A 27,915-nucleotide genomic window follows, 5' to 3' on the forward strand; every position below is an offset into this window, starting at 1 on the left:
CTTATGATGTAAGTACATATGTTATGTAATGTTGGAGGGTTAAGTTTTTATACTCTTACTGAAATTCTGTAGCTCTTGTTAAGTGAAGTGTGTAAATTACAGGAACATCCTTAATAGATTTTACTTATGTGAGCATGAAAGTGGAGCCGCTTTCTATGAGAACAAAGCTAATTCTCAAATATGTTTATGAAAATTGGGATAAGCACAAGGCCGTAATGTGCTGGCTATTAAAAGCTCATGTGAACACCTAGATCATTATGTGTGAGAGTAATACTTTATTTTCCCTAAGTAGTCATAGTTTAAGTCTGAGACTACTACTGACTCTGGAGTAGAAGTTGTTATTTTACTAATGAAGGTTCAATGTAGAGCACACCTTCATGATGCATACTAGCCTATCTTTATTTGGTAATCTCTCTTGTCCTTGTTGATATTAAATTAGTGGAGGATTGATAGACCATTTTAATATCTTTTATTTATTTATTTATTTTTATTTTTATTTTTTTGTGACTTTTTATCTTATGCATGAATATTATTTTATTTGGTGACCTTTTGTTTTGTTCATAAATGGAGATTAATTGGAAGGTTATGGGCTTGGTAGTGAGTTAATATTTGGAGGTTTTGAGACTCTCCATTTTCTCTAGTTTAATGGTCATTATTTTTTGGTGTAATTTGTAAGCTCCTAGTGGCCTATAAATTGTTTATCTCATCTACTCTTTTTTAGACCAACTATTTTTTTACACTTGAGAGATTACTAACCAAAAAAGGGTATTTTTCTTGGTGGAGCTTTGGATTCACCATCTTGTACAAAGTTGGCCTGAACCTTACAACAAGTGGTCAGGCTATTGTATCTTAGAGGGGACCAATCATAGTTTAGTGACTACTACATCGATATTTGGGTTCTTTCTACCGTAGTAGGCTTGATCTCCTTAAAGAAAACAAGATATCCGTGCCTCAACCTGATCTATTTATATCTCATTTTCTTTGCATTATTTATCAATAAAATATAATTCTTCTGATATTTTTACCAACACATACTAAGAATTTACATTAGGGTTTACTAGGATATCAATAACATCATCATTCACGAGCAACAACCACTACCTGTTTGCCGACATTGTGACCGACAAAAAGCCCAATAAGAGCTGCTGGGGCACTCTCTAGGCCTTCAGCTATGTCTTCCACGTATGTGATTTTTCCTTCTTTTATGTGGGGCAAGATCATGTCTAGAAACTTTGGATACATGTGATAGTAATCGGGAACTACAAATCCTTCCATACGGACTCGTTTTGTGATAAGACAAAACAAGTTGTGAATACCTTCGGGTTGTTCAAGGTTGTACTGTGAGATCATACCACACATAGCAATGCGACCGCGGAGTCTCATGTTGAGAAGTACTGCATCAAGCATCTTTCCTCCAACATTTTCAAAGTAAATATCGATGCCATTTGGAAAGTACCTGGGAAAAAGTTTGATCAGAGGGGTAGCTAATGAAGATATTGAATTTGGAAAAATTGAGATTTAAAAAAAAGAAAGAGAAAAGAAAAAGACCAACACTTTTCTGAAGAAATATATCGATTGTTAACGTTGCCAATTCCTTGTTTTCTGATAGGTGGGCGGTGGCAGCATGGATGGTGGCCAGACGTGGAGGAGGAGGAGAGAGTGAAAACTTGATTTGAAAATAAGTGAACACCATTTTTTCATTTCCAAAAAAAGTGAAAATTTTAAAATCAATTCCATTTTTTTTTTTGTAAATGAAAACAATAAACCAAGCAAGTTTTAGTTTCTAGTTTTCAAAAAAAAAAAAAAAAAAAAAAAAAAAAAAAACACAGAAATGCAATCTTCAACAAACAACCCCAAGGAGTTGAGTTTTGGACACCATCTATTTTATACAAGGTAAGTCAAAAGGTGGCTTGTAGAATTTCATGCTTTATTCATGAACGGGCATTCCTTGAACAAGGTTGTCCATATTAGCAGTCATTCTATCCAACAATGTACTTAGGCTCTAAATCTTTTAGTGTTGTTATGTATTTCTATACTAGAACATGAAATGCTCACCTTTTCAGAGTTGCTTCCAAGTCCTCCTCTTTATAGTTAAAAGCTTCATCAAACCCAAATTTGTTCTTCAACAAATCAACCTTGGTTGAAAAATAGTAAAAGAAAGAAACAAAAGAACAAAAAAGAAAAAAAGAAAAAAAGAAGAGTCAGTGACCATGCCCGCTCTGACCCAACATAAAATATCAATAATGCTAGGTGTCATGAAATAAATGTCATGAAAAGTCTTCATGAAGATTCTCCACCCTTGGATTAGTTTATAGTGTTTGTTGTGTTTTGTTGTATGCTATGCAATCACCCTTAGATTAGTTTCATGAAATTTTTCATGATGTGTTTGGCAAAAATTTCCAAATTTGTGACAATTCTGCAAACATGCTAGTTAAGGAAAAGGTGCCAAACCACATACATTGATTGAGCAATCAATATAGTTCTGATTGGGCCAGCCACTTACTGGTTACTTTAGGATGAATAGCATAATGGAATGTGGAGGGGCACTCACCTTTTCTTTGGTTCCGGCACTTCCAACAACATAACAGCCTAATAACTTTGCAAACTGCCCAACAAGCTGACCAACAGCTCCAGAGGCAGCTGAAACAAAAACATACTCTCCTTGCTTAGGTGAGCACAGCTCATAAAAACCAACATAGGCCGTCATACCAGGCATGCCTACAAAATGCAAATTCAAAGCAACAATTGAGAATCCCAAAAAAAAAAAAAAAAAAAAACAAACAAACAAACAAACAAACAAACAGAGAATTTGATAAAACACGAGTTCTGCACATCTTATAGAGGGAAGCATGATAACTAAGGCTTTGAAAATTCCAAACAATATATGCCCTTTGATGGATTGAATTACTGACTGAACTATAACAAAATGCTTGCCTTCTATGAAATTTTGGCAATAAACTTCATCAATTGTCAAAGTGAGAATACAAAGCCATAGATCTAGAAGGGACAATGAAAAATGTCACATGCTGAATTCACCTTATCATAAAATCAAGTAAAAAATTATCTACCTTACAACAACTACCTGAAAATGTCAAATGAAAGGTGGTGCACAGGACCTATGTTACCAAAAAATGCTAATACCCTAACAAATTACGTATTGGTACATACGTTCCAAAATATGGTACACTTGCGTTCCAAAACGGTAAATTTAGCGATCTGAAACAATCTCAAAAGGTTTTTCCAATAAATTTCCTTAAATGTTTTCTTAGGAGGAAAAAATCAAATATAATGAATTAAAATCTAAGGTAAGTTAGGTTTTGACAAAACAAAACAAAACATAAAAAATGAGTCATAGTACACATAAAAATGTTTTGCTACATGAAGAAGAAAAAATAAATTTTATTGGATGCTTAATAGGCAAAAGAAAATTACTTTAAAAGTACCTTAAATTTGCAAGTATAATATATACAAGTCTACTCCTATCGTACCATATTTTGGAGCATGTGGTGTACCACGTTCCCATTCCTGTTCCCTATACCGGAACGATCCACGTTCCAGGTAACATTGCACAAGACTTTGAACAAGTGATGTGATTCTACTTCACCAAACCAACATATTGTCCACATGTGGTCAAAAGGATTAAACTTACTTAGTCCGTTTGCAAGTTTAGCATAGTGAAGGAAAAAATAAAAAAAGAAAGTTTCGGATAGAAATTAGTTGTAAACTAATGCTAGTATGCATGAAAAAACTGCTATATCTATCAATCACATTGCATAATAATATTAATAAATAGATTGAGTTGGTATATTTAGTCTAATTAGTGGAAACTAGTAAAAGAAAATGTACTTATCAAAAAAAAATAGTAAAAGAAAATAGAGTTTCGTGCAAACATCTATAATCTTGTGTGTGTGTGTGTGTGTGTGTGTGAGAGAGAGAGAGAGAGAGAGAGAGAGTCTTCCAATGCTACATCTCCAATTTCATTCTTTAGACACCAACATGATCTATAAATTTAGCATGTCTAGTTACCTAATATTCAATATTGGACCTAAAGAAGCTTCCCAAAGACCCCATATATAGGAACAAAGGCTAGTGCAATTAATGACCCATGATGTCATTATAGAGATGCAAAATGACAGAGTGGAAATTTCAACGAATATGAGAGAGAGCACATATTATCACTTCATAATTCCAAACTAATGCTAGTAAAAGATACTGGGAGCTCATTCTGTTCAAATGTCAAGCAGTCAGTTCTCAGAATGAATGTTCTCATAATATTAATGCCCAACCCAAATGATCCCCTTGATGATCTCATTGAGTATAATTGTTGACCTTAAAGTTAGACAAAAATAAGTGAAACAGAGAAAACTTCTTTCAGCTTCATGTCCTGCTAACCTCCTCAAGGAGTGACGTTACGCAAAGATAAAATGATTCTTGTAACTAAAAAAAAATATAAGAGAACTACTTATTGCATGTGTTACAAGGACACTTTAAAATAAATCAAATGCCTGTGTCGGACACTACTTGGACAAGAGTATGGGATATGTATCGAATACTTTTCAATTGACACTCTTATATAATCGTATATAAGACTATTATTATATATACATATTGTTATATAATTGCTAGAAATGTCTTTTGACGCTGTAAGTTACATATAGCATCATTTTATCTCACATACTTGATTAAAAATATAAAAATGTGACATTTTTTTGCCAAGTCCGCGTACCTTTAAATTTATGGTTTAATGAGTCCGACCTGTAGAGACATACCCGCACCCAACACACATACCCGAGTCTATGTAACATAACTTATTGCACTTGCAATAGTTGAAGCAAACAAATTAAACAAACTTACCAAGGATTCCTGTATAATAAGAAAGAGCCACATTTGTATTTTGAATTTTAAATACGCTCTCTTGTGCTTTAATGACACTATACTCTTCCCATCCAGTTATTCCCCAAACCAAGTCACCTTTCTTAAAGTTTGGATGTCCAGAATCCAAAACTCTAGCCACTCCATATCCAGTTATAGGCTGCAAAACATCAACAGGAAAAGTCACTAGCAATAAAAAAAAGAAAAAGAAAAGTCACTCATGCAAACTTATGATTTCTCAAAAGACCACAAAAAATCCAAAATATTGTAGCTAACAAAACATAAACAATCACTCTATGGAAAGAAATAAAATCGACCTTTTGATTTCCTAAATTCTGGAGATGTTTGATGGAACAAAATGAATAGTACAGGAAAATATGAGTAGATGGGTTTATTTAATTGGAATTTAAGGGTCATATGCATGTGCAATGCAATGTGCACTAACTAAAAGGATAAGAGGAAGGCCAAGCATACAAGTTGAGGCAATGAAAAAGAACATAATTGTGCCTTGGATTTAACCAGGATACAACATTGGACAGACCTAATTGGTGAAGACAAACTGTAACGCCCCGATTCTACACTATTGGTTGCAGTCAAGGGAGAGTCACTAATGAGTCCTATGGTCAATAACCAAGTAAGATCCCAGATCGCCGGAGAAGTCAAATTAGTCTCCCTTCTAAGTCCAGCTTTCTTAGGCAGCGCACTGCCCTTTTGACAGATCTTAAAAGGTATTGACACAAGGTCTCATAAGCAACAATAAAGTTCATACATAGAATATAATTACATAACAACCACAAATATACTTAATCCAAAAGATGGTTCCATTACGTTACATCCCAAAAGAAAGCTTAAATTTTCACATGGGCCTTACAAATATCCAAAAAGAAACTTCTAATTTTTCTAGGATAGCCAAAAGTCTTCAAAGGTTTCAGGCTCGTCGTCTCCAGCTATGAGTTCCTCATCGTCACCTGACATGATACGCCGTGAGCTTTGAATGCCCAGTAAACACGCACACACACCCCGTCCCTTTTTCCCAGTCCAATACACAAACACCAATATAACATCAAGTAGTAAAGCATGACACTCAAATACATAAATAAATAAAGAGTTAAGTTAGATGTCAGTAAACTAGAAATCTCCCAATGAGATTTCGTCCTCCCAACCATAAGAATCGGACGCGGATTATTCAGTATGCCCCCTCTTTTGCTGCTTTGTTGCAGAACTAACATCGGATGCCTATCAACGGTTATGTAAAGCATAGCGCCAACCGCAGGGCCACAAAAGAGACGGTAAAATAGGGCCTTGCCCGAATCCCTCCTTACACCAAACCACCTAGGGTCCGAATACAACCGCTCCGTTCAAGGGTTCCAAAAACCACTTGCGCAAGACTTTAATCTTTCGAATAGGGAACGCATCCCCACAATCCATATATCACATATTTTCATCTTTTCATTACTCAAGTGTTCGAAAACCCAATACTCTCCCTATTAGGTTTCCCGTTGAGTTAAATGTTTTACATCAAGGTTAGTCCAACTTATAAGACAATAATATCCATATAAGCATGCATTCTTAAGATGAGAAAGGTGAATAATATAACCACAACACATATAATATCATGCCAAGATATGATCATAAGCTAATAAGCAATCTCATGGACTCAAGGGTATAAAACATCCACACATTACAAAATTTCCAGATTTAGTATCGCATAAAGATTAAAATGAAAGGTCTATTTTAGATCCTTTACCGAACTTGGCCTTCCTATGGTTCGTAGGGAATTTGGTCTAGTTTCTAGAACATTTTTCGAAAACGGGATTGCTTTTCCAGATTCTAAGTTATTCAAAAAATATTTCAGCGCTATCCAGATTCTGTCCAGATCCTTCGACCGTTACGAAAATTTGATTTTCTTGCAAACCACTTAATGTTTTTCGATGAAACCAATTTTAGTTGAAAGAACCAATTTTAGTTGAAAGCTAACTCCTCAAGGAAGATTTTGGCTTGAAATAGAGGTCCAGAATAATTTTATACATTTTTCTAGAATTTCTAGAAATGGGCTACAAAAACAAATTCTAAGGTACCATGCCCAAAACAAGAAGTTTTATGAGATAAGGGTTCCACCAAGGGAAAGTTTTCGTTTCTTTTGTGAAGAAAACATGCTAACTAACACATATTTAACTCAGAAAATTTGCTTGAAAGAGTGCCCTTGGAAAGTTGAGAGATTGGCATAAAAAAATATGGTTTTGTGCCAAAATGAGAAAAATACAAGAGAGATGGAATCAATACTCAACCCTTGGCATTTTTAACATAAGAACTCATTAATAACAGATCTGAAAACATTATTTAGAACCCTTAGAAACATGTATTGAAAAAAAGGAAAATGAAAGAGAAGGTTGTGTTTGTGGCTTACTTGCTACTTTGCACAAGAAGGCTCTCTTCTTTCTCCTTCTTCTCCTCTAGACTTCTCTCTCTTACTCTCCTCTCTCTCTCTAGCCGAATGTGTGTGTGTGGGTGTGGTGTTTGTGCTTTGCCAAGCTAGGGCGGTGTTGGTATATATAGGCAATTTTGATGTAAAATGTCCTAAAAACCCATTAGTTGGAAATGGATCGAAAGTTTAGGATTTGTTTGAAGTTTAAAGGAATAGAAGTGATTGAGGGGAGGGGGGGGGGAGGGGTTACTCAAGGATTAGGTAACACTTAGTTAAAATGGAACTAGTTTTGGAATTTGCATCCTAGGTCTACGACACTAGGTTGTGTTTTTTTTCTAGAATTTCATGATGATATATTTGAAAATGGTTTCCTCACTTTCTCCTAGAAGGGCCGGCCATAGGGAAGGGTGGAAGGGCCATTTTTTTTTATTAATTTTGGTCCTAGGGCACACTCCTCAAGGTGTATATATATATCTTCCATGATTGATGGTACTTCAAGGTACAAGTACTAGTTTTTGGGGTAAGTTTTGAATTTAAATAAAGAGTGAGGGTTTGGAGTTAAATACATGTAACTTTTGTAGAATTAAATTAGGTTAGGGAACCTAATCCGGCTAGGGTAATTCCTGTTTTGATAAAAATAAAAATAGTAATGCTAACCGACAAGATTCGAATTAATTCAAGTAACCGAGGGGCTTTAAGAAAATAATTCAAACATTAGGGTCTTTAAAGTGAATACATATTTCAGGGGCTTCACAACCTATCCCCTTAAAACAATTTTGTCCCCAAAATTCAACTACATACTGCCTTCGAAAAGCTCGGGGTAGTTTGCCTTCACCCTATCCTGGCGTTCCCAAGTAGATTCCTCAATTCCCCGATGACGCCATAGCAATTTCACCAAGTGAACCGTCTTGCCTCTAAGGTTCTTTTCTCGACGATCTTGTATTGCTACCGGTCCTTCTTTAAACGTAACATCCTTGTCAAGACTGATCTCTTCCCACTTGAGGACGTGTGACGGGTCAGCGATGTATTTTCTCAACAAAGATACATGGAAGACGTTGTGTATTCCTGCTAACTGCGGGGGTAGAGCTAGTCTATATGCTACTTCGCCCACTTTTTCCAATACCTCAAAAGGTCCAATATATCGTGGTGACAGCTTCCCCTTTCTCCCAAAACGTACGACTCCACGCCTAGGTTGCACCTTTAGGAACACGTGGCTGCCTACTTCAAACATCAATGGTCTTCTCCTCCTGTCTGCATAATTCTTTTGACGGTCTTGGACAGTCTTTAACCGTTGTCGGATCAATTTGACATTCTCAGTAGTCTCTAGAACAAGTTCGGGTCCTATCAAATTTGCATCACCCACTTCCGTCCAACAAATCGGAGATCTACAAGGTCGTCCATATAATGCTTCAAAGGGTGCCATACCAATGCTAGCTTGAAAGCTGTTGTTGTAGGCGAATTCAATTAGGGGTAGGTGTCGTTCCCAACTTCCTTGAAAATCCATTGCGCAAGCTCTCAACATATCTTCGAGTGTCTGGATAGTGCGTTCAGATTGTCCATCTATCTGCTGGTGAAAGGCGGTGCTAAAACATAACTCAGTACCAAGAGCTTCCTGCAAGCACCCCCAAAATCGAGAGGTGAACAGTGGATCACGGTCTGACACAATAGATATCGGAATTCCATGTAGTCGAATGATCTCCCCAATGTAGAGCCTACACATAGACTCTAAAGTGTCGGTCATCTTATAGGGTAAAAAGTGTGTTGATTTGGTGAGGCGATCCACTATTACCCATATAGCATCGCGCCCTCTGGGTGACTTAGGCAACCCTGTCACAAAATCCATCGTCACATACTCCCACTTCCATTCGGCTATTGGTAGAGGTTGCAACATTCCCCCTGGTTTCTGATGTTTTGCCTTCACTTGTTGGCATGTCAGACATTTTGCTACAAACCTAGCCACTTCTTTCTTCATTCCATTCCACCAATACTGCCTCTTCAAATCTTGGTACATTTTGGTCCCTCCTAGATGCACCGCAAATGCAGAATGATGACATTCCTTCAGTACCTTTTCTTTAAGTAACTTGTTACTTGGTACAAACAATCTACCTTGGTATCTTAAACTCCCATCGGGGTGAATTACCCAATCGGGCATGGGCTCTCTTGATTCCAGACGTCACTTGATGTAGGCTACCTCTTGATCGTGTTTCCGGGCCTCCATGACCTCGTTCATCAACTTAGGCATCACCTTCTACGCACTAAGATATGCTTTCGTATCTCCAGATTCCACTTGGATCCTGAACTCATTGAGTGTCTTAACCATATCCCATTCTTTGACGAAGATCTTAGCCATCATCTCTCTGCTTTTACGACTTAGAGCATCTGCTACTACATTGGCTTTATCGGGGTGATATAAGAGAGCGAATTGGAAATCCTCAAGATACTCCATCCATCGTCTCTGTCTCAAGTTAAGGTCCTTCTGTATGAATAGATACTTCAAACTCTTGTGATCTGTGAAAATCTCAAATTGTTCCCCATATAGGTAATGTCGCTATTGCTTTAGGGCAAAAACTACGGCTGCTAACTCCAAGTCATGTGTGGGGTAGTTGCGCTCATGAGGTTTCAACTGCCTGGACCCATATGTGACTACCTTTCCATTTTGCATGAGCACGCAACCTAACCCTTCTTTAGACGCATCACAATACATAGTGTACCCCTATTCTCGTTCTGGGATGGTCAAAATTGGCGCACTAGTTAACCTCTTCTTTAGCTCTTGGAAGGATTTTTCGCAAGCTTCGTCCCACTCATACTTTACTCCCTTTTGCGTCAAACGAGTCATTGGTTTAGCTAGTTTGGAAAAATCTTGGATGAACCTCCGGTAATAACCGGCTAATCCTAAGAAGCTGCGGATTTCTGACACGATTTTTGGTTGTTTCCAATCTAATACTGCCTCCACCTTGGTTGGATCCACCGCAATCCCATTCTCTGATACCACATGTCCTAAGAATTTTACTTCATTCAACCAGAATTCACATTTACTCGCTTTGGCATATAACCGGTTATCCCTAAGAACTTGAAGGACAGTTCGTAAATATTGCTCATGCTCTTCTTCAGACCTTGAGTATACCAAGATGACATCAATGAACACTACTACAAACTGGTCAAGGTATGGTCTAAAGATCTTATTCATTAGGCTCATGAATACTGCCAGTGCATTGGTTAGTCCGAAGGGCATTACTACAAACTCATAGTGGCCATATCTAGTACGAAAGGCAGTCCTTGGTATATCCTCCTCCTTGACTCGTAGTTGATGGTAACCTGACCTGAGATCGATCTTTGAATAGCACCTTGAGCCTCTAAGGTGGTCAAAAAGGTCATCAATCCTTGGGAGTGGGTATCGGTTCTTAATCGTGACTTGATCGAGTTGACGATAATCGATGCATAGTCTCAACGATCCATCATTCTTTTTAGCAAACAACACGGGTGCTCCCCATGGTGAAGTACTTGGCCTAATGAATCCTCTCTCGAGCAATTCCTATAATTGTGTCTTCAGTTCTCATAGTTCTGCCGGTGCCATGCGATACGGAGCCATGGATATTGGGGTAGTTCCAAGTTGTAGCTCGATGCTAAAGTCTATTTCCCGGGTTGGTGGCAATCTTGGTAATTCCGTAGGAAATACATCTGCATATTCGCATACTACGCGCGGAAGTTCTAATTCTCCGTGGCCCTCCTCATTTAGAATCAGACTTGCTATCCTACCTACAAGTTGATCGTGCCACTGCGTCCGACGTTTTGTTGAAGCCATGGGGTCTTGTCTATCCCCCTTAAACTGGAAACGTGTTCCATCTTGCGTGTGAGCTACCACCTTCTTCTGACGACAGTCGATCACCACTCGGTGGGCGGACAACCAATCCATGCCCAAGATGATATTGAAGTCCGACATTTCCATGATACGAAGGTCGCAAGTTAAGCGTAGGTTCGACATCCCTATCTTACAGTCCTTACAGATCGATCCTATCCGAACACATCCCCCCATAGGTGACATTACACTTAAGGCAGTTTCTAAAGGTTCACATACAAGTTCTAATGACTTAGCACAAGCAGAGGATATAAAAGAATGCGATGCACCGGTATCAAATAAAACATGCACCCAAGAATTGTATAGTACTAAATTACCCTCAATTACAGACGGGTCCGCTTCTTCCTCTTGCAGGGCAAAGATTCTACCGGTTGCCTTCTGGTTGCCACTGGTCTTGGCATTCTGAGTTCCTCCACTCTTCTGGTGCTGCTGCCCGGTAGATCCTGTCTTATTTGTCCAAGGCTTCTACCCACCTAATGCCTAGGCATTTGCTCCGGAACCTCCTCATTGGTATCCAGATGGAGGGAGTTAGGGGCATTCGCTCTTTTTGTGCCCTAATTGTTGACAATGAAAGCACTAGATTTGTCTCATCGGCCTTTGTTGATAGCCTCCTCTCTGGATCTGTTGCTGCGGTTGCTGTCGTTGCTGTTGTGGTTGTGGTCTGGAGTAGGGCTTTGAGGTCATGCTTCCCTTCTAGTTCCTCTGAGGTCCAATAGACACCTGACTCCCTTTTCTCTTGTTCCAAGCTTTTCTGGCGTCGGTTACTTCCCTTTCAGATTCTAATGCCGTCTCCAACACCTCAGCATATGAGGGGAGTCGTTGCGGAAGAACTCTTCCCCTGATTGTAAGGTCCAGTCCCCACTCGAACATCCTTGCTTTCTCTTCATCATTTGCTACGTATCTGGTTGCGTAACGTGCTAGCTCTTCAAATTTTGCAGCATACTGGGTCACGGTCATATTTCCTTGTTCCAGGTTTTGGAATTCCTTGACTCATTCTCGACGGATAGTACTTGGGAAATATTTATTTAGGAATAGTTCCCTGAACTAGTTCCATGATAGGCTCTCTACGTCACGAGTATTTTTGATTAACTCCCACCAATGGTCAGCCTTATCATCAAGCTCGAATACTGCCAAAGCTATTCTATCAACGACCTCGGTTATGCCCATGGTGTCTAGCATTTTCTCTATCTGTCGGAGCCAATTTTCAGCTATCTTCGGGTCCGGTACGCCTGTGAACTTTGGGGGCCTCTGCTTCAGAAACTCAAAAAAGAGTCGAGTCCTCTCATTCTACCGATTGTTCCTTATTTGCCCTAGTTCCTCCAAAATTTGATGACCTAGGTTATTGGGGATGTCAGCCCCTGCGGGGATGGGTCCGTGTTGATTTTTGGGACGGTTTCGTACATTGTTGTTGGTTTCGGTATAGCCATTAGCTCGCGTGTCCACCATTCTGTTCATGGCACGTGATGAGTTGGTTTCCAGTCTTAGAAAAACTTACTACTTAGATTTGAAATAAAGGTTCAGTTTCCTTAGGGTGCACTAAAGCAAGTAACAGTCAATAACATAGATCAATACATCATTCATATATTATAATAGGCATCGTTACAAAAGGGCTCTTATGTCGGAGTTACATTCAAAGAGCATCTACGCATTACAAAGTTCAGGCTATCTTATTCTAAGGATCCCCATCAGCGGGTCTTACAAAAGTCTAGTTTTACTACTCCTCAAACTAGTTCTCGTTTCCCGACCAATCAAAGTCTTCTTCTGGGTCTTCATCAGCGGAGTTAGTGGCTTGGTCCGGAGAGCGGGGGTTGTACATTGGTGAGGGAGGATTATGTTCAGATAACACCTCTATAGGGTAGGCTGGGTTTGCTCCTTGCTGTTCTGGTGACTGCTCCATATTCATTGGTTGATTGTTGCCTGGCTCTTGGTAAGAAGATGTGTGACTTTCAGCCGGAGTTGGTGGTTGGCGGTATGCTCTGGTGGTCAAAGCTTGGTGCATCAAGAAGTCCATCCTCTAATCATCTTGCTCCATTCGGATCACCTTTTTCACTGCCCAGCTCAAGAATTGTAGGTGGCGTCGCACCAGGGACCTCTTCTACTCCCTCGTATAGCGAGAGTACTCCGTATCCACCTTACGTATCTCAGTTCTGATCATTTCCTCGGCGGCACTTATACAGCGTTGGCGGCTAAAGCAGGGGCTAACAGACATGGCCCTCCCTCCTTGCATGCGGAAGGTACCCTACGAGTCGAGACTGACGGCGCGTCCTAGATAGTCTCCCGATGACATCCTAAGGTGGAAAAGACTTTCATTAGTTAATCTTCTTATAATAGCGTGATAAAATAAATAAGATAAGGGGTAAGGGCTTCTAGAGTCGCATATAGGGTTGCGAGGGTTAAGGGTTGAACCTAGGCTCTGATACCAAGTTGTGACGCCCCGATTCTACACTATTGGTTGCAGTCAAGGGAGAGTCACTAATGAGTCCTATGGTCAATAACCAAGTAAGATCCCAGATCGCCGGAGGAGTCAAATTAGCCACCCTTCTAAGTCCAGCTTTCTTAGGCAGCGCACTACCCTTTTGACAGATCTTAAAAGGTATTGACACAATGTCTCATAAGCAACAATAAGATTCATATATAGAATATAATTACATAACAACCACAAATATACTAAATCCAAAAGATGGTTCCATTACGTTACATCCCAAAAGAAAGCTTAAATTTTCACATGGGTCTTACAAATATCCAAAAAGAAACTTCTAATTTTTCTAGGATAGCCAAAAGTCTTCAAAGGTTTCAGGCTCGTCGTCTCCAGCTATGAGTTCCTCATCGTCACCTGACATGATACGTCGTGAGCTTTGAATGCCTAGTAAACACACACACACACCCCGTCCCTTTTTCCCAGTCCAATACACAAACACCAATATAACATCAAGTAGTAAAGTATGATACTCAAATAAATAAATAAATAAAGAGTTAAGTTAGATGTCAGTAAACTAGAAATCTCCCAAAGAGATTTCGTCCTCCCAACCATAAGAATCGGACGCGGATTATTCAGTATGCCCCCTCTTTTGCTGCTTTGTTGCAGAACTAACATTGGATGCCTATCAACGGTTATGTACCGCATAGCGCCAACTGCAGGGCCTCAAAAGAGACGGTAAAATAGGGCCTTGCCCGAATCCCTCCTTACACCAAACCACCTAGGGTCCGAATACAACCGCTCCGTTCAAGGGTTCCAAAAACCACTTGCGCAAGACTTTAATCTTTCGAATATGGAACGCATCCCTACAATCCATATATCACATATTCTCATCTTTTCATTACTCAAGTGTTCGAAAACCGAATACCTTCCCTATTAAGTTTTCCGTTAAGTTAAATGTTTTACATCAAGGTTAATCCAACTTATATGACAATAATATTCATATAAACATGCATTCTTAAGATGAGAAAGGTGAATAACATAACCACAACACATATAGTATCATGCCAAGATATGATCATAAGCTAATAAGCAATCTCATGAACTCAAGGGTATAAAACATTCACGCATTACAAAATTTCCAGATTTAGTATCGCATAAAGATTAAACTGAAAGGTCTATTTTAGATCCTTCACCGGACTTGGCCTTCCTATGGTTCGTAGGGAATTTGATCTAGTTTCTAGAACATTTTTTGGAAACGCGATTGCTTTTCCAGATTCTAAGTTATTCAAAAAATATTTCAGCACTGTTCAGATTCGGTCCAGATCCGTCGACCGTTACGAAAATTTGATTTTCTTGCAAACCGCTTAATATTTTTTGATGAAACCAATTTTAGTTGAAAGCCAACTCCTCAAGGAAGATTTTGACATGAAATAGAGGTCCAGAATAATTTTATACATTTTTCTAGAATTTTTGGAAGTGGGCTGCAAAAACAAATTCTAAGGTACCATGCCCAAAACAAGAAGTTTTATGAGATAAGGGTTCCACCAAGGGAAAGTTTTCGTTTCTTTTGTGAAGAAAACATGCTAACTAACATATATTTAACTCAAAAAATTTGCTTGAAAGAGTGCCCTTAGAAAGTTGAGAGATTGGCATAAAAAAAGATGGTTTTGTGTCAAAATGGGAAAAATACAAGAGAGATGGAATCAATACTCAACCCTTGGCATTTTTAACATAAGAACTCATTAATAACAGATCTGAAAACATTATTTAGAACCATTAGAAACATGCATTGAAAAAAAGGAAAATGAAAGAGAAGGTTGTGTTTGTGGCTTACTTGCTACTTTGCACAAGAAGGCTCTCTTCTTCCTCCTTCTTCTCCTCTAGACTTCTCTCTCTTTCTCTCCTCCCTCACTCTAGCCGAATGTGTGTGTGTGAGTGTGGTGTTTGTGCTTTGCCAAGCTAGGGGGGTGTTGGTATATATAGGCAATTTTGATGTAAAATGTCCTAAAACCCATTAGTTGGAAATGGATTAAAAGTTTAGGATTTGTTTGAAGTTTAAAGGAATAGAAGTGATTGGAGGGGGGGGGGGGGAGGGGGAGGGGGGCTTACTCAAGGATTAGGCAACACTTAGTTAAAATGGAACTAGTTTTAGAATTTGCATCCTAGGTCTAGGGCACTAGGTTGTGTTTTTTTTCTAAAATTTCATGATGATATATTTGAAAATGGTTTCCTCACTTTCTCCTAGAAGGGCCGGCCATAGGGAAGGGTGGAAGGGCCATTTTTTTATTAATTTTGATCCTAGGGCACACTCCTCAAGGTGTGTGTATATATATATCTTACATGATTGATGGTACTTCAAGGTACAAGGTACAAGTACTAGTTTTTGGAGTAAGTTTTGAATTTAAATAAAGAGTGAGGGCTTGGAGTTAAATATATGTAACTTATGTAGAATTAAATTAGGTTAAGAAACCTAATCCGGCTAGGGTAATTCCTGTTTTGATAAAAATAAAAATATTAATGCTAACCGAAAAGATTTGAATTAATTCAAGTAACTGAGGAGCTTTAAGAAAATAATTCAAACATTAGAGTCTTTAAAGTGAATACATATTTCAAGGCTTCAGCTTCACACAAACCCTTGTAGCTAAACCCCAAGGGGACTAAAGGCCTGTTGCGTTGAGGTGAAATTGTAGGCTCAAATTTAAATGTTAATATTATAATTAAATCATTTTCCACCAACCATTATCATGTCTCCTTATCTAGAAATTCAGAGAATTTGTTAATGGATTCTTTTTATTTTGCTAATTTTGAGTTATTAAATATGCTAAAAAAAAAACTTTAGTTTTCAAATAATAAGGTCGTGTTTTGGAATAGAAGTGTTCCTTGTTTTGGATTGCATATCACAGGAGACATGATCCCATAGGTTCAGCATCCAACAATATTGCAGACAAAAAATAGCCTATTGAAAAATAACAGCTTAAAAACTCTTAACAAAATCCCAACATTGGGGAGTTTGTGTCTTTTGGGTAACTGTGAAGTGTGGACTCATATCAAAGTGCTAAAATAACTCTACAAATTATGAGCATTCTAATCCTTCACCAAACCCAAATTTGATGAAAATTTTAGTGAAAATGAGATTCATCAAATTTGTATCAAATTAGGTATGAATCAAATCTTTCACCAAATTTCCAACTATCACTTTAAGTTTGATGAAATTGTTGATGGATGAAAGATTGGAGATGGGTTATTTTTTTCGCCTTAATTGGAGATGCGTAATTTTTTTCGCCTTAATTGGTCAAAGGAGTTTTTTGGATAGGTTACAACATAGTTAAAACTCTAAAAAATAAATAAATAAAAATTGGGAATCATACAAAATATTTGTGATGATAACGTAAATTCTAAACATGGCAAGAGACTGGTAAGTGGAATTGGAGAGCAATTTGCGAGTTTTGTTAAAACAGTTTCGTAATTCCCCAAATTTTCAACAACTTCTGTAGGTTTTGACATACCCATTTCTATTCCTCTACTATAATAATCATCCAGATCTTTCCATCAAATAGAAAACAAGAAAAAGGACATCATCAACAGTTGGGACCATGATAAAAAGATTAAAGGGGCCATCTTCACTTTACCCTCATCTATTTTGTATTTTGGGCCCTATGCGGTTTGCCTGCTAACGTTTGGAAATGATCATACAATCTATTGTGATTTGTGAACTAAAATACACCGTTAAGCCAATTAAGGATTTAATAAAAAAAAAAAGGACTAAAATACTCTTAAATTTTCATCATCACTTATTTGACAGGTAAAATACACTCAACCTCTGGAATAAAATTTACCTCCTTAACTTTAAAAATGAGCATATAACCTTTATGTACCACATATTTCACATTTGTTCTTAAATTAGACGAAATGTGTGCGGATACACCCCAATCTACAAACCACATTTGAATTAAGTAATTATTTCGAAAGGTTAAGGGAAAACCTGCACATGGCCCAAGCTACATGTACAAGTACAAAGGTAAATTTGCCCAAGATTAAAATATAAAAATCAACATAGCCACTTAGTCCTCTTCTACAGAGTATTGCCAAAACACTCCCAATTACCCAAAGTTATCAAACAATCTAGATCTCTTCCAATCAAATGTTTCTCCATATAATATGTACATATATAATTTCAGAATTGACTTACAGAACCAGGAGTGAAGGACTCAACGTAGCTATCTTCCATCTTCCTCATGCGACCACGCATGTAAGGATCGCAAGACAAATAGAGATTCTTGACCAGAATGGCGTTCTTCGAGTCCTCTGGAAGCTGGAGACGAATGGTACCAGTCTTCACCACCATGTCCGACTCTTTGGGGAAACCACTCACGTACTCCTTCAGAATGATCTGTTTGTTGCTCACTTCCTCTCCCACCACCGCCATACCAACAAATCAAGCGCGCTCTCTCTCTCCCTCTCTCTCTCTCTCTCAATGAGATTAGACGAGATAGATATAGATATAGATATAGAAGCGTGAGGACGCCTAAGCGAGAAGCTGATTGTGACATTAAAGGCTGAGAGAAATGCACCGTTTATTTATTTATTTTTTAAATTAAATTTGAGTAAAAATTTTATATGATATATCATATGATTTAATATAAAATTTTAAATTTTTATCAAAGCAGTGATCAACTGAGCAGATGTTGGGTCGATTAATCAGTTTGATTTGGTGTAAATTGACCTCAACATATAAGATAATTTTGCAAGGAAGAGGTTGTTTGAAAGGATGTCCGCAACAAGTGATAAAACGCTCTAAGTATTCTCAATTTAATGAAAAGTTTAAGACATTTTTAATTTGATATTAGTTTGATGTTATAATTAGAGTATCAAAATTGTATTTTTTTTTATTAAATTTAAATTTAATTGTTAACAAAAATCTGATTTGGGTGCACAATTGACGGTCAACAAACAAATCAAATTCCACAAACAACAAGATCAAGCAATGTGGTTGTGTGTCTTAATGCCTTAGACAAATTCAATGACTTCTTTGAAGGTTTACTTCCTAAAGAAACAAAGCAGAATGCAACAAAATTTGATTGATAAAACTTGTCACTTCCACCATCAAGATCAAATTACAAGTCAACAATCATTACAATCGACAGAGGTTTTCAATTACTGAAATGCTATTGCTATTGCTAATATTACTGCTAACTACAAGAAGTGCTACTCTCAAAGCATATTGAACTACTCCTAGATTTCTCAAGTTGAGAGTTGGGTTTTCTCTCATTCCTTCCTTCGAACCTCTAGCCTTTATACCACTGGCCCTACTGTTTATTTGCTGACACATGTCCCACCACGGAGCAAGTTATTTCCATTTCTTGCACAACTGCCCATGATTTCCATAATCGCTTGTAACTGCCTTTTCTGTTGTAGCTCCCTCTTTCTCTTTAGTCTATGCAAACACACCACATGCCCTGCCTCAGTTACATGCCTAACTTCATGGCTCCACCCTTGGGCCACGTTTGGCCATACATCTTTGTGTTATCAGACGAATCTATAAAAGAAAACTACCTCTGCCACCTTGGTTACCTTAACTGCTTTTCCCTTGTCATCTGTTTTGCATTTTGGGACCCATATCCCACTACAAAACTGTGGCCTTCACTCTTATCATCCATTGGATCAGCTCTCTATGCTTGTTATGCTTATCGACAGAGAAAGCAATTTTTAGTACCAACAATGCCCCCCTTATTCAAGACAAAAAGAATATTTTGTTTTGAATGAATATCACCTTGCAAAAACTAAATATTGGCACTTCTTCATTTTGGACAAACCTATAAACGAACAACTAGGCCCACCTGGCGATAATAAAATAAGCCCAAATGCCAGCACAATGTCCAAACACCACTATAAAACCCATATGTTAATAAAGTTAGTCCAAAATACTATAAGCCCAATTATTAGCAACAGGTCCAGGCCCATTAGAAGGGTCCACCATAAGTTATTTGAACGCCAGAATTCAAACCATCATTACTCTCATTTGCTCTGTATTCTGACTCTTTACTCTCTCTGCTTTGAAACCCTCTATTCACACCATTTCCATGGTGCCCAAACGAGCTCAAACCAAAAGGAAAAAACAAACAGAATCTCTACCTGTGCAACGCTTCCCAACTGAGTTCCAATAGCTCCTCCATCAACATGTCTTTGATAGCTGCATTATTCTACGCAACAACAGCTCTGCACAAGGGGAATCGGGTCCTACTTTCTTTGCCAAAATACCTGATGAACTTACCCATCACTACCCTATTGCAGGCACTGAAGTGATGCTTTTCAAAAAAGCAAAGCTAGCTTAGCATCAATGGCATTCAAGCCCTAACCCCTTACGTTTGTGGCAAAAACCAAACCCTAACTGGAGGCTATGAGTTCACCGAATGATGGTATATGACATCGATCTTTGGAGAGCTCTAGGCATCTATGATGCTATTCGACTATCAACTCTAGCTTTAGCTATAGACAAATAGGCTATTAGCGCCGCAGCCTGTTTTTAGTCTCTGTCATGCAACTCCCTCATATTAAAGTTTGGTATGATCTCTTCTACTATTCTTGATGTTGTACACTTGATTGGCCTTCCTACTTCTAGCCAACATATTAGTGCACTCTTAACTCCCCAATCAGTAGTCTCACTTGATACTGACCTTAGTTATGGGAAATTCCAAACCAAATATCAATAATTTTTCTCAGAACTTACCAAAGAGGAGAGAACAACCTTTTACCTACTGTGGCTTTCCCAACACTTTCTATGTGTTCCTAGTTTTAAAATCACCAGAGAATATTTGGCCCTTGCCACTTATGTCCAAGAAGGCACCCAATTGGCCTTTGCCCATTTTCTTTTGGGTACACTATACAGGGGTTTTTTTTTTTCTTTAGTAGACAAAGAGATATTTTTTGGCTCTTCCAAGCCTGGCTTTATGCTTATTTCCCTGATATTAGACCTACCACTCAAACCCCTTACTTCTCTCCATGTGAAAGTTATGTTGAATTTTTCCTCTCATTTTGACAAGCCTTATCCGGCTCATTTACTAAGGTGTTCACTATTCCTTTTGAACTACCTGTCAACAGAGATCCTCAACTTTTCATTTATTTCCTTAACTTTCACTTCAGTTCCTCTGGAATAACATATATTAATGCTGAACCCCAAACTTAAGTGATACTTGGAGGCAAAAGCAAAAGGATTTCTGGGCTCAAGTCCTCACTCCTAGATATATCTTAGTGGGTGGATCTATCTCTACTAGTAGACTTTCCAATTGAAGTTTTGAAAGCTATAATCCTTGCCAATGGGCTAGGCATATGGGATTATATCAAACCGTCCCTTGCCCTTACTTTTATCTTACTATCCATGAACAAGTTAGACCTAGATTCCATTCAAAATCTCTCAAGAAGTAAAAGATCTTCTGGCTAAAAATCAGAGGTTATTTGACCAGTTTAGCTTTTATTACTGCCATACTACTCCTTATTCTACCACAAGGTTTAATGAATGGTGGTCATTGATGAGTGATTTGATATTCGACAAAGAACTCCAAGTCTACCTTTGGAATGCGCACCCTTACAATAGGAGAGAAGTAGAAATGAGCATTGGTAAACACTTGTACCCCTTTTTTCCTTATGCTATTCTTAAAATTGTTTTCTTTGGGTGTATATTGGTACTAACTTGCCATGTTTCTTCCATGTAGCCAAGTCTCCTATCAAGACTATTCCTTTGGCTATAGAGATGCCTACCCAGGTTGTTCCAGCCTCTAGAAACAAAGGCAAGGCCCCAATGAACCCCCCCTCCCAAAAAAGTCCAAAGGTAACCCCTTGAATACCACCAGCTGTGTGGGGTTCATACCTTACAACCAAGGTGTTGAAATTGAACGAAGGACTAAGAAAAGACAAGAAGAGATTCAAGAGATTCTTCCCTCTCAATCACACTTGGAGGGTGCAGTTTTTGAAAGGAGGTCCAAAAGAAAGCAAGAACAACCAGCTCCTTTTCAATCCACATCTGCTGCCCTAATCTTTTCTCCTCTTAGTAGCTCTTCCTCTCCACCTGTAATGGAGTCATATTAGGTATATATTTCACTCAAACCTTGCTTTACAGCAAATCACTATACATTGTGTTTTCTAATGTACTGACACTATTCATTTTTCTTCTCTTTCAGACATACAAGAGGAGAAAACTTCTCTCTCCAGCTGTATCTCACTCTCCTCCTAAAGAGGATTTGCCTGAAAACCAGACCAATCTACCCTCTTATTTGCTTGAGAATCAGAACAATCTGCTCTCTTTTTTGACTGAGAATTAGACCAATCTACCCTCTTATTTGCTTGATAATCAGACCAATCTGCCCTATTCTTTGCTTGAGAATTAGACCAATCTGCTCCCTTCCCAAACAAACTCAGAGCATCAAAATCTTCACTCTACTTAAGAAAACACAAACTGGCCAAAAGAGAATTGGCCCCTGAGTTTGCTCAGCTTTTGTCTGACATTCCTCAGGGGATAGCATTAGGGGATTTGATGGCTTTTCCTCTTAGAGGGGTACGCCCTGAAACTAACGAAGTCATCAACTTTCCTAGTGTGGCTTCTTCTTTAGAAGAATCTCAAGTAGCCCTAGGCCATGCTAGAGAAACACCAATTGATTTAGCTGACAACCCTGACAACCATACATCTCCTGTCGATAGAAGTTCACCTGTCCATGAGCAAGATGATGACATTCATCAAGATGATCATTTTTCACTCTATAACCAAAGGGGTGAGGCTGACAAAGCTGATACTAAGGTCCTAGAAAATGAATCATCTTCAAGTGACATGAGGACTCCTCATAAAGGAATTACATATCCTTTCAGAAAACATGCTCGATCTCCTTCTACCTCTACATAACAATCAATGGAGAAAGTGTCTTCATTCCATCTACCTCCAACAATAGATGCTTCCTTATCAATCCAAACTAAAGCTTTTATGGGTCAAAGGACCTTAATTTTGCCCATGTCAATCACCATGGACATGGGAGTTCAAACCTCTTGTAATCTCAATCCTATTAGAAAGCCAATAACAAATGCCCTGGCCACAACCATTTATGAAGTTCAAGCATTTCCTTCACAGGTGATATTCTTTATGTAAGTGTTTACCTTACCCTTTATTTCCTTTCACAGCCTAATCATGCTTTTGATTACTCTGAAAGACTTGCATATCCACTTACAAATTGGTCACTATTACATGGAGGTACAACCTATAGCGATCCCGGGTTTACCCTTGTTGTACAGTGATCCGGACATGTGTCCGTGGATGTTGGTGGTTGTTTATTATTTTGTTTACATCCTTTTTACTTCGTAATTGAGTTATAGGATGTGTTGGGCAGGTTTGTTACAGGTTGGTTGAGTTTAGAAACCAAAACTAGTTGCCCAGGTTTTGGCCTGTACGCTCGAGCGGGGGTTTTGGCGCTCGAGCGGAGATTACACCCATTCAGTATTTTCCTGTGCAGCGTTGTACGCTCGAGCGTGGTATTGGCCGCTCGAGCGGGGTTGTCTGAGTGCCGCTCGAGCGTAGAGTTGGAAGCTCGAGCGGAGGCCTGGTTCTGTATAAATGCTGGGAGAGTGCATCCGGCGCTCGAGCGGAAGTTTGGACGCTCGAGCGGGAGTCTGTGAGTGACGCTCGAGCGGAGTGTTTTACGCTCGAGCGGGAGACTGGGTTTAAGTCCCGAAATTGTGACTTTTCAAATCACTTTTTACTTTCTCTTCTCTCTCTTACTTTTCCAAAATCACCATTGTTGAGCCTCTCACTCTAGACTCTACCTTCTCTCTAGGTTTTGATCTAGTATGAGTGATTTACTCACCTTTGGCCTTTACAAAAAAGTTGTTGATCGTCGAGGGCTTCATTTTAATCTGAAAATCTCGGGTTTTGGAGCACGTTGGGTTTTGTCGTCTTCTCCTTTGGGACTCCGAATTTGAGGTAGGGATATCCTACTCCTCTCTATGGGTTTTGTCTTTAAATTTTGGTATTTTGAGATGTTGGGCTTGGTTTGGTAATTTTGTGAAAGTTTGGAGATTTTGTGTAATTTTATAAAAGTTGGGGTTTTATTCATAATAAACCTGAATGCATGTTTGGCATAGAGAAATTGAATGAATGTTAAATCATTGATGAAAATGGGACCTAAGGGTTGAAATGGTAATTATGGATAATGGCCTAATTACATTGTTTAATTAATTGGGATAATTAATTGGGAGAAATGAGGAAATGAAATGTTGATTGAATATCCATTTGTGCATTTATTTTCTGTTTAGAAATAACTGCTTTGGGCTATCGGTGGAGGATAGTCGTGATTGTTGTAGACAATGCATGATGATTAGGCAAACTGAAACTAATCAATGAAATGTGTCATGGAACTTGACGGTTGATAGAATACATTAATTGTATGTATTGGGTGATTGTATATAGAACCAATGTGTTTATATACGTTATGTGTAGAGGAGGAGATAGGGGATGTACTCCGCGGTTTAGGGGAAGATAGGGGATGTACCTCTAAACCGGATAGTGTTGGGAGAAGATAGGGGATGAACTCCGTAGACACAGCTCATATGCTTGTCTAGAGAAGTGTGGATACAGCTTATATGCTTATCTGTGAATGTGGGATATTGTTGTTATACATATCTGTTGAGAATGTGGATATAGCTTTTATGCTTATCTGAATGTGAGATATAGTTTTTATACATATCTGTGGAAATAATGATAGAGCTAGCATGCTTATCTGTTGAAAAAGGGAAAAATGAAAGATAACTTAGACTCATAAGTTGTATGACATAAATGTGTAATTTATGTGCATGTATCAGTGTTGACCATCTATCAATTGCTAATATTTTAGTCATTGTCCATGGTTGGTTTAGTGTATTTCTACTGGGCTGTGGCTCACCCTATATGGGAATATCATTTTCAGGTGCAGGAAGCATGCCACCTCCAAGGACATAGCTGGGAGGCTAGTGGCAGACATACTTTTGTCGCTTAACTTTTGATGTATTACATGTAACTTCAAGCCTAGGGCTTAATGTGTAAACGAGTTAGTACTCTTTTGTTGTAACCAAGTGTTAACTTGGAAAGCTGTAAGCCTGTAGGGCATTTTGTTATGATGTTAACATGTAATACTTATGTAATGAAACTCTAAGGAATAAAGGAATGTGGTTAGTTTATATGCAAATGCATGCCTTATTTGATGGGTTTAATGTTATTATTTTGAGGGCGTTACAACTTGGTATCAGAGCGTATCGGGTTCGAATACTTTGGGTACGTGGGAAGTGATTAGTATCACAATGGGTTTGTCTCGCTTGGTAGAGACTTAGATGTAGTATCATATGCTATGTGCTTAATTGATAACATGCTTATGTGATTATGTGGGTATGGGATTTAATTTCTGGGATGTTGATTGGATCCTTGAGTTTCTGGGAATCTTGTTGGAAAAGCACTTGATCAATGCTGTTTCTAACCGGAACTCTAGTAACGTCTCGGGACTATCATTATCCGGAAATGAAATTCGTAAGTGCTTATGTGTTTATGTGCTTATGTGGAGTGAATTACAGGTGTCCATGCATTAGGACGTGAGTGTTTAGTTTCGGCACATTTATGAATGTGCTAATGTTCTGTGTTACCTTTATTAGGATGTCAGGACGAGGAAGAGGTGCTAGGTGTGGTAGACCTGCGAGGCAGGAAGCACCGTTACCGGGTGAGATTCCGGCAGTACAGGAGGGGGTTGGTCAGGCCAATGTGGTCGAGCCAGTGGGTCAGCAGGCTATGGGTGCCTTGGCCAGAGAGATAGCAGGAGCCTTGGGTATTCTTAGAGCTGAGAATCAGGCAGCTAAGACAGGGCCTTCTTTCTTGAAGAGGGAGTTCTTCCGGTCTAATCCGGATGAGTTTATCGGGGATCCGAAGGAGCCACTGAAGGCTGATGAGTGGTTCGAACAGATGAGTAAGACGTTCGAGATGCTTGGCATTGAGGACGGAGCACTGAAAGTGACCTTGGCATCCTTCCAGCTGAAGGGAGATGCGGGTCAATGGTGGAAGTACGAGAAGGCTCGTGTTGGTGGTACTTGGGAGGCGTTTATAAATGCTTTTCAGGAGAGGTTTTTGTCTGCAGCAGCTAGGGAGAAGCTGAGGGATCAGTTTAGCCGGCTTAAACAGCAGGGCTTGTCAGTGGCCGAGTTTGAGGCTACTTTTACCAGTCTGTCCAGGTTTGCACCGGAACTGGTGGCGTCTGAGGAACGCCGTTGCTATGAGTTTGAGCGGAAGTTGAGGCGGGGCCTCAAGTTGAGAGTTGGTGGGTCTTACATTCGAGAGTATAGACACCTAGTTGATGCTGCTGCTCATATGGAGATTATGATGCAGGAGGAGGAGGAAGAACAGAGGGGCTCCAAGAGGAGCCAGGATAGTCAGAGTGATGGCAGGAGACAGAAGGGTTATAACCCTCAGCAGTCTCAGGGTGCAGTCTCTAGATCGACCTTTCCAGTGCCGAGTGTAGGCTCGGGGAGAGGCAGTCAGGGGGAATTCACTTGTTACAAGTGTGGCCAGCTGGGTCACAAGGTTTCAGTTTGCCCGCAGAAGGGTGGGGGTCAGAAAGCTGCTTCTTCTTCAGCTAGACCGCAGAGTCAGAGTTTGGGCAGGGGGCAGCCCTTGACTTGTTATCAGTGTGGACAACCTGGGCACATGAAGAGGTTTTGCCCACAGTTGAGTGTCACTTCGGGAGCGTCTGGTTCTAGGCAGACGCAGGGTTTTCAGCCAGCTCAGTCTGTGCAGGCCTCGAGGGCCAATCCGGGAGCTTCGTCATCCCAGTCTGTGCAGCAGTCTTTTGCTCCGAGAGGTGAGCAGGAAGACCAGGGGCCTACGGGGCGCGTGTATGCTGTTACCGCGCAGGATTTAGTACCGGCTCCATCAGTAGTGAGAGGTACTTTTCTGTTTTGCAACTCGGTTGCTAGTGTGTTGATAGACACGGGTGCATCTCATTCTTTTGTATCTGCTGCATTTGCATCGGTTTTGGAATTGGAGTTAGCACAGTTAGCATCTCCTATTTGTGTGGTATCGCCTTTGGGTGGTGAGTTGATCCTGAAACAGGGTGTTAGAGGATGTGATATAGAGGTCGCCGACTATAGGCTTCCTTTTCCGTTTGTTGTCATGCCCATGAAGGGTTTTGATGTTATTTTGGGTATGGACTGGCTATCGTCATACCGGGCTGTTATTGATTGCTACCGCCAGAGGGTCACGTTATGTACCTTGAGCGGGGAGTGGTTCCATTTTTTGGGAGACCGGGTTGGTAGTGTTTTGCCATCGGGGTATGATTCGCGAGGGCGAAGTGAGCTTAGTAGTCTACTTGCTAGCTTTGAGAGTGGTGAGAGTGGTGAGACCCAGCATGTATTGCCGAGGGTGGTTTGTGAGTATTCGGATGTTTTTCCCGAAGATCTTGTTAGTTTGCCACCTCACCGAGAGATAGAGTTCTCTATTAATTTAGTGCCTGGTACGGCACCGATTTCTATGGCACCTTACCGTTTTGCTCCAGCAGAGTTGGTTGAGTTGAAAGTTCAGCTCCAGGAATTGCTCGATAAGGGCTTTGTTCGCCCTAGTGTTTCACCGTGGGGAGCACCGGCACTCTTTGTTAAAAAGAAATATGGTGCCTTGAGATTGTGTATTGACTACCGGAAGTTGAATCAGGCTACGGTTAAGAATAAGTATCCTATGCCCCGTATAGATGATTTGTTTGACCAGTTGAAGGGTTCCCGTTGTTTCTCTAAGGTAGACTTGAGATCGGGTTACGACCAGTTGAGGGTCAGGGATGAGGATATTCCGAAAACGGCATTCCGTACGCGGTATGGCCATTATGAGTTTCTGGTGATGCCATTTGGGCTTACCAATGCACCGGCAGTCTTTATGGACTTGATGAACCGAATTTTCCGGGAGTTCTTAGATCGATTTGTTGTCGTCTTCGTGGACGACATCCTTATCTATTCGCCTTCAGAGGAGGAGCACGAGGAACACTTGAGAGTGGTGCTTGAGTTACTTAGAGCCCATAGGTTGTATGCCAAGTTTGGGAAGTGTGAGTTCTGGTTGAGGGAAGTCAAATTCTTAGGCCACGTGGTATCCGGGGAAGGGGTGTCTGTTGATACATCCAAGGTTGAGGCAGTGCAGGATTGGGCACAGCCTAAGAGTGTGTTTGAGATCCGCAGTTTTCTGGGATTGGCTGGGTATTACCGTCGGTTTGTGAAAGATTTCTCCAGGTTAGCGTCACCGTTGACTAGACTGACTCGGAAGGGAGTCAAGTTTGTGTGGAGTGAGACTTGTGAAAAGTCGTTCCAAGAATT

At 39.6% G+C, this 27,915-nt stretch overlaps 1 protein-coding gene across 1 annotated transcript; it reads right to left on the minus strand.

The window, feature by feature from the left end:
- Positions 1-989: 989 nt before the first annotated feature.
- Positions 990-18,277, minus strand: LOC114314322 (2-alkenal reductase (NADP(+)-dependent)-like). The gene is made up of 5 exons (XM_082874830.1): positions 17,762-18,277; positions 4,855-5,032; positions 2,552-2,718; positions 2,056-2,135; positions 990-1,456 (listed from the first exon to the last, which is right to left on the minus strand). Exons 1-5 carry the CDS (start codon positions 17,996-17,998, stop codon positions 1,078-1,080), a joined length of 1,041 nt encoding a protein of 346 aa, XP_082730956.1. The 5' UTR covers positions 17,999-18,277; the 3' UTR covers positions 990-1,077.
- Positions 18,278-27,915: the final 9,638 nt, after the last annotated feature.

This window comes from Camellia sinensis, chromosome 6 (assembly GCF_055761805.1).
Source record: "Camellia sinensis isolate YWXY chromosome 6, ASM5576180v1, whole genome shotgun sequence".
NCBI classification, from domain to species: domain Eukaryota; kingdom Viridiplantae; phylum Streptophyta; class Magnoliopsida; order Ericales; family Theaceae; genus Camellia; species Camellia sinensis.

What these genes read in the sequence shown, in the direction of transcription:
- LOC114314322 (XM_082874830.1), bottom strand. Translation starts at nt 17,998, where the DNA reads ATGGCGGTGGTGGGAGAGGAAGTGAGCAACAAACAGATCATTCTGAAG. An exon ending in AGTCCTTCACTCCTGGTTCT is followed by an intron (nt 5,033 to 17,761) that starts GTAAGTCAATTC and finishes GATGTTTTGCAG; the next exon opens with CCTATAACTGGATATGGAGT. An exon ending in TTGGAAGCAACTCTGAAAAG is followed by an intron (nt 1,457 to 2,055) that starts GTGAGCATTTCA and finishes ACTTTTTCCCAG; the next exon opens with GTACTTTCCAAATGGCATCG.